Source organism: Pseudonaja textilis, chromosome 1 (assembly GCF_049901715.1).
Source record: "Pseudonaja textilis isolate UNSWEBS1 chromosome 1, rPseTex1.2, whole genome shotgun sequence".
NCBI classification, from domain to species: domain Eukaryota; kingdom Metazoa; phylum Chordata; class Lepidosauria; order Squamata; family Elapidae; genus Pseudonaja; species Pseudonaja textilis.
The window spans coordinates 139,590,645-139,598,590 of NC_141990.1; the positions used below are offsets into that span (position 1 = coordinate 139,590,645).

Below are 7,946 nucleotides of genomic sequence, written 5' to 3' on the forward strand. Positions count from 1 at the left end.
CAGGAATTACCAAGGCGTGGAATAAGATAGAAGATCTTGGAGTGGAATAAGAATGAAAACATTGCACAAGATGAATAGAAATGTGTGTGTGTATGTGTGTGTGTGTGTGTGTGTGTATATTTATTTATTTGGTTATTCGGGTTTCTCCTGTGTACGGTTGGAAGTATCTAGGCAGCGTTTCGATGAAGTCTCATTCATCATCTTCAGACTTGTGTCTTCAGCTCTGTGCTTCAGCACAGAGCCGAAGACACAAGCCTGAAGATGATGAATGAGATTTCATCAAACGTTGCCTAGATACTTCCAACCGTATGTGGGAGAAAACCCGAACAACCAAAGATCCACATACAAATACCCGCGAGAACCTCAGAAAACAAATATATATATATAGGCACATGTTCTGAAAAAATATTAATTTGGTTAATAAAGAAAAAACAAATTTCAAGTCTGGTGCTGAACCTGGATAGGAGAAAGAACTATTTTGGGCAGAAATAAAGCAACAGCTGTTTTGCATGCAAAATAATTCATCTGAATCATTTGTTATTTTCTTATATAGAAGGCATAGATTTCATCCCCATATTTGTCTTCAGTCTCCTTTATTTTTTTCTTTATGTACACTTGCTATATTCCCAATTTATTTTTTTTTATAATTTACAGTCTTTAATTTAGTGTGACCGCTATCTTATTCTGTAGAGTTACAAATATTTATCAGTTGCAAAATATATTGAACAACAAGGGGCCAGATAAGCTCTGAAGCCAGTGTAAAACCTTTCATTAGAAAACTGGATCATGAACTAGCTCCCACAAAGAAACCTGTAATAAAGGACGATAAAAGGAAATAAATGAATTCATTTATTAACTTTGCAGAGGAAAAAACTGACTCACAGATTTAGTTTTCATATGTAATAGCTTAAAATAGTTTACTGATAGTGTTAAAATTCAGATTGCCGCCGTTAAATATGTGATAACAATTTGTACCATTTTTCTGCCCTTGTGAGTACGTCTGTACATTCTGCTTGATCTGTTTCACAGTAAGTTGTCCAGCATAAATCTACAGATCCATGAAATGTTGCTGCTTTTTTGGGGGGTGGGTGAGTGGCGTTTAGATCAGCGACTTGCCAAAATAGTTTGTTTCTGTTGAAGATCTTCATCGCTTGATGGGCCTTGATAAATTGCTGAGAAATTGAATGGTGTCGGTATATCTATTCTGAGCTCTCCTTGGCGAACAGCTATATAGGGCCTCAGAGTATCCGCTGTCACTTTCTCAAGCCAATCAAGTAGCTTTTGGAGATATTGGAAGAATGTGGTATACTTCTCAATTGTCAAGTCAATCAATCTTTTTGTCTCACTGATGAGCATTTCATAAGAACCGAAAAGGTGGTTGTATGACTCTTGCAGCTTTGCCTTGACTTGTTGGTTTTGTTCCGCAGCGCTCTGTTTGGCAACTTTAGACCAATACTGGATCTTTTCATGTGCAGCTTTAGAAAGTTCAGCAAGTTTTTCTTGGTTCTCCAAAATTTCTTTTGCTTGCCCCGTCAGGGTTATCATCAGGTCAGCAGCCTTGTTTATCGATTTGGTGTGCCACTCTAGTATAGTATTAAAAAAAGTCTTCAGCCAATTGATCAATTTTTCTTCCACTTCGTGATATTTGAGAGACCATCCAATGACATTTGGGTCCAAATATTCCTTCCTCAAATCTCTTATGCCATGGAGGACTTCTTCTAACTTATCATAAATGTCAGAGAAAATATTCTGGATAATGTTTTCAATGCGAGGAGATAAAAATTTTACATCATCTGCAAAGTTATTCAGGGCTTGCAAGAACGTGACACACATTTGTTTCATTTTCTCTCTCAGATCATGATAGTATTGAACTTGTAAGTGTCTGATAAGCTCTTCTATCTTTTGGGAGACTTGCTGAATTCCTTCTTGCAGGTTTCTTAGATGTTGTGCAAAGTCGATCTCTCGGAGACCAACAAATATCTGACTAACTTTCTTTTGTACATGGGTTAAAAATACTTTGATTTCTGCAAGAATGTCACTACCTTTGATTACCTCAGAGGAACCTGGGATTTTAATTTCTGCTTCATTGACAAAGGCAACCAAAGAATCAAAATATTCCTGCACTTTTGTAATGCACTGATCTACAGCTTTTGCTATCTTTTCAATGATCATCACATAAAGTTCTTCACCAGTGTGCTTCCCAGGAAGACCTGGTACCTGGAATCTTGTTACCTTCAAAAATTCAATGGCGGAATCAATGAGGCGGTTTATTTGTTCATGGTATTTTACATCCCTTATGGCTTCCAAAAAATAGGCTCTGATTCGTTCAAACTCTATTTGACTAGCTTGGTCTGCAGCTTTGTTGTATAGCTTTTTGGATTCTGTCTTAACCTGTTCGTATTGTCCTGTGATGTGATTCGTTATGCCAAGAAGCTCTTGTTCTACTTCATTGATACTGTTTACCGTTTTCCTGTATGCGTTGTCAATATTGCTTCTCAGAGTATCCTTCAGTTTTGACGCAGCGGAATGGATTTGCATGCCTGTATGTTCACGGTGGTACTTGTTAGCAGCATAGTAAAAAGCATCAGCCATTTTAGGCACCTTCTCTTTTAAACCTTCAAGTAACTCAGTGGCAGCATCTTCTTTCCAGTTGGTTTTAATTTGAATCAGTTCTGGATTTTTGAAGGATATTTCACTTTTTAAGATATCCACTTCATTCCGAGGGTTAGACTGTAAATGTAAAATAATTTTTTTATGAAGGATTTTCTGCTTTGTTATTGTTACTCACTATTGCATTAAATGAAATCAATTATATTTTGGCTGGTTTTATACTATCTTGAAATAATTTGAAATGAAAAAGCACAGCATATAAAAATATAAGTAATGTGTTTACGTTGTACAAGTATTTCTTTTCAGAGCAATCATCTACCCATAATATGGTGATTCAATGTATTAATTGAGGTAGAATGGTTAAAAATTGTAAGGTACCATTTCATAAAAAGTACTCACATGATTTCAGTTTCTATCTTAAATCCTTGGCCAACACTTTGCATTTGATGTTATTTAAAATTTGATTTTAAATCCAAATAGCTAACGACAGATGTGATGGTACTGATAATTAGCAGAATTGCAACAGAACAGAAGGGAGAGGTACTCTATGATCTGTTATTTATTTATTTCTTAAATTTATTTGCTACCTATCTACCAAGAATATTTTGAATGGATGGATCAGGCCTAATCAGTCCATATTGTTTTAACATGTGTTAGTACCTGCATCCCATTTCACATTAATGTGTGTTAGGCTTTTTTAAAAAAAGAATTTTAAAACATAGTTCTGTTTCTATTTTTCTTTTAAAGAAATGATGATATCAAACTGAACTACACATCTGCTGTAGATGTATTACAAAGGCCTTTAAGCACCGAATGGGAAAAAAGGCGATATGGCTATCGTGCTCATTCACTCAGTTCTGTTTAAAGAGATCTTGAACTGCATCACAATATCTCTCTTGTTCATCTTAATCAAGGAGAGAAATGGCCTAGAACTAGGAAGAAATTTCTAATGGTGACAGAAGAGCAGTATTCCAATATCTGCAATATGTGGGGATATGAAGAGGGAATCAAGCTATTCTCCAAAGCCTCTGAGGGCAGGACAAGAAACAATGGTTGGAAATTAATCAAGGAGAGAAGCAATCTAGAACTAAGAAGAAACTTCCTGACAGTTAGAACAATTAATCAGTGGAATAACTTGCTTTCAGAAATTGCAAATGCTCCAACACTGGAAGTTTTTAAGAAGACATTTGACAACCATTTGTCTGAAATGGTATAGGGTTTCCTGCCTAAGTAGGGAGTCGGATTAGAAGATCTCCAATGTCCCTTCCAATTCTGTTATTTTATTCTATTCTATTCCAATCCATTCCATTCTATTCCATATTTGTATTTGTATTTGAAATAGACCTGTAGTAGGATTGAGTAGTGCACTGCATAACTAATAATTGGAGGAAAAGTTGCACTGGTGGCTATACTTCATATCACTATCAATACTGATAGTCAGTGTTGATAATACTTGCATATTCCTTAATATTCAGGTATCCTCAGTATTCGGGTATCTGAATGTTTAGTTTATACATATGTTTATATGTGTATTTATACACATATGCTGTACATGCACATCAACACATGAACTTATTCTTGCTTAGTATGTCTTTTGAATTAATCAGTCTCTGTATGCCAACTAATTGATAGTAATGGAATACATACAGGGAACCACAAAACATTTCACTGGCCTCTAAATAATTGTGGAGGTTCTCACAGGGCTATTGATTAAGGGAAGATTAGATTAAGGGAGCATTTAAGAATAAATTAAAGGGAATAATAGAGTTAACATCCCCTTTCACCTTTCTACTTTAGTGCCTAAACATTGGACTTTAAAACAGGATGCCAAAAAAAATGCCTTTGTGTAAGCAGGGACAAGTCAAAACTGCAGCTAAGGGAAAATCCACCCCTCGGTATAGACTTTAATGACAGTAATCACAACTAGGTCCCATTGAAGTCCGTCCAAGTTGGTCAGGCTAAAATTGAAGATCATTTGAACTTTGGAGCCTAGTCCTAATTTTAACCTTGCCTACCTGAGATTGGTAGACAATCCTGCTGTTGAGAATACTGGAGTCCAGACTGATAAGAAGACGAAGAGTACCAGTTGAAGAAGATGATATCGATGTAGAAACACTTGAATCATCTCCCTGGTAGCGTATTTGGGCATCTGTGAAAGTTGGGCTGGTGATGTTCAGGGATGCTGTGTCCCGAACAATTCTAAAGGAGATACAAAGTAATCACAGGATAAGTTAATTGCTCATTAATACAAAGTAGCATTTTGTAGCATAATAGGACTACCTATTATACAGGTAGTCCTCAAATTACATCAGTTCATTTAGTGGACCATTCAAAGTTACAACGGCACTGAAAACTGATTTATAACCGTTTTTGCAGCATCCCCAAGATCACGTGATCAAAATCCAGATGCTTGGCTACTGGTTTATATTTATGACTGTTGCTGTGTCCTAAGGTCATGTGATCACCTTTTGCGACCTTCTGACAAACAAAGACAAAGGGGAAGCCAGATTCATTTAATAAGCATTCATTTACTAACTTATCAACTGCAGTGATTCACTTAACAACCGTGGCAAGAAAAGTTGCAAATGGGGCAAAACTCACTTAACAAATGTCTCACTTAACAACAGAAATGTCAGGCTCAATCGTGGTCATAACTTGAGGACTAACTGTAAATGGCTGAATCACTCGGCTGAATTATTAAATGGCACAACTGAGGTGACACAGCGTTATGTAGACCTTGGATTGATATGGTGAAAAGAATAATTTAAAAAGTCAACATGGGACAGTATTTCAAACAGCCATACTTGAAGCTCTGTTATTCTATGAAAGGCAGTTGAAAGGAAAGAGTTGCTGGTGTACTATAAAATAAATGACATCATAGGCCAAATGCGGTTCCACTGGGAAAGAAGCCTGCTAAATATCCTCATTACCAGTCATAATGTCTGGTTTGGTTCTACAAGCCAACAGAACAGACAGACTTCAGGGGATAGTTAGGACTGCAGAAAAAACAATTACTACCAACCTGCCTTCAATCGAGGGCCTGTATACTGCACGAGTCAAAAAGAGGGCTGTGAAAATATTTACAGACCCCTCACATCCAGGACACAAACTGTTTCAACTCCTTCCCTCAAAACGACGCTATAGAGCACTGCACACCAGAACAACTAGACACAAGAACAGTTTTTTCCTGAATGCCATCACTCTGCTAAACAAATAATTCCCTCAACACTGTTCAACTATTACAAAGTCTGTTTACTGTTAATCTTCTCATCACTCCTTATCACCCATCCCCTCCCACTTATGATTGTAGGACTGTAACTTTGTCACTTGTATCCTTACAATTTATATTGACTGTTTCCTAGTATGCTTTGATTGCTTATTGTACCCTCTGACTATTATTGTACCCTATGACTATTATTAAGTGTCGTACCTGATGGTTCTTGACTCTTGACGAATGTATCTTTTCTTTTATGTACACTGAGAGCATTTGCACCAAAACAAATTCCTTGTGTGTCCAATCACACTTGGCCAATAAAGAATTCTATCTATCTATCTATCTATCTATCTATCTATCTATCTATCTATCTATCTATCTATCCAGCTATCTATCTATCATCTATCTATCTATCTATCTATCTATCCATCCATCCATCTAGCTATCTAGCTATCCGCATAATCATGTCTTTAATACAGGTAGACCTCGGCTTACAACAGTTTGTTTAGTGACTGTTCAAAATTAAAACAGCACTGAAAAAAGTGACTTATGACAGTTTTCAATACTTACGACCATTGCATCATCATCATTGGTCATGTGATCAAATTTGGGATGCTTGGCAAATGGGTTCATATTTATGGTGGTTGTGTGTGACCTTCTGATGAACAAAATCAGTGGGGAAGCCAGATAATGCTTACGGAGTAAGATGTAAAGTCTCCCTTACATAATACTGTTCAATGGATTAGGAATCCTCATTTACAGCATATAGTAGTTTCATCTATAGACTTGTTAACATAGAGAATATATTTAAGATACAATCTGAGTTAATCCCTGGGATCAAAGGTTTATTCTTCCAAGTTGTTGGGCTCATGTTGGAGCCCATCCTCAGGGAACTGCTTTCCCTCCAAAATGCGAGCATTGGTTATGTGGGTGCATTATATTTATATGGTGCCTGGTTGTGTGTGGCTTTTAATTGTTAATTAGGATGTTGATGGCTGGCCATTAAGTCATTAATTGTTGTTTCTTTATGCCGCACATAGCTCCTAAGTACCAGTAAGCTGGTGGTAAATCACCCCTCCTATTGACTGGCTGCCTGTTTCCCAGGTATCTTAACTTACTGCACCTCTGTATGGTTTGCCAATTGCACAGTGGCAGATAGGAAAGCACTCCAGTCATTGCCCAGATCATTGGTTGGCCTCTCCCCTCTTTGGAAGAGCTTTATAGCTCCCACTGCCTTAAGAAAGTTCAAAACATTCTTAAAGATCCATCTCATCCTGGGGAACCTTTTGTTGAACGATTACCATCTGGCAGACTGTACAGAATAATAAAAACAAGGACAAATAGGCTGAAAAACAGCTTCTATCCCAGGGCGGTAACTCTATTGAATTCTACTGTATAGTGCAATATTAATGCAATATCAGGGGCTTTCAATTCAATGTATAGAATGTGAAGGATGTGTGTTTGTACTTATTTTCATAGTCATAATGTACACTGAAGATGGTATTTAATTTAATTGTACAAGGTGCAATGACAATGAAGTAAACTAAACTAAACTAAACAATCATTTCTCTTCAAGAAATGTGCATGGGGGGGGGCACATTCTTTGACTCAGATTGGATCCTGGGACATTATCCTGGGACATTTATATTTGCCTTCATTTACGAGAGTAGATTTACCTGTCACCTTCTGCAATGTAGACAGCTTTATATTTTCCACTTATGTCAGGATGAGCTAAATCATACCGTGCATTTAGTGTGAAACGGTTGCCTTCATATTTGTAGGTAGATACACCTAGAAAGGAAAGATTTCATATGGTGAAATCGCATTTCAAAATTTGGGGTGATATATGCACTGACTTTTGCAGTGTCCTTGAGAAAATAATATAAGTTTTCGCGGGTACTTACGTGTATGGCATTCGGCTTTGTTCGGGTATTTTCCCACATCATTGTAGTTGTGCTTTAAAAGCAAAACTACAATGACGTGAAAAATACCAACTCTTCCAATCTCCTCATCTATACATATATACATACATACATACATACATAGATACATAGTATTCAGTTTTGTTTGGGTATTTTCCCACGTCATTATAGTTGTGCTTTTAAAGTTGTAGCAACGTTTT

General features: G+C 36.8%; 1 protein-coding gene across 1 annotated transcript in view; it reads right to left on the reverse strand.

The window, feature by feature from the left end:
- Positions 1–836: 836 nt before the first annotated feature.
- The window catches only part of APOB (apolipoprotein B), a 48,470-nt gene continuing 41,360 nt past the window's right edge, over positions 837–7,946 (reverse strand). Inside the window, exons 26-28 of the mRNA XM_026695353.2 lie at positions 7,501–7,615; positions 4,626–4,809; positions 837–2,730 (exon numbers count right to left, since the gene is read on the reverse strand). Coding sequence (XP_026551138.2) covers positions 1,105–2,730; positions 4,626–4,809; positions 7,501–7,615 — 1,925 coding nt within the window. The 3' untranslated portion in view covers positions 837–1,104. The remainder of the gene's footprint in view (positions 2,731–4,625; positions 4,810–7,500; positions 7,616–7,946) is intronic.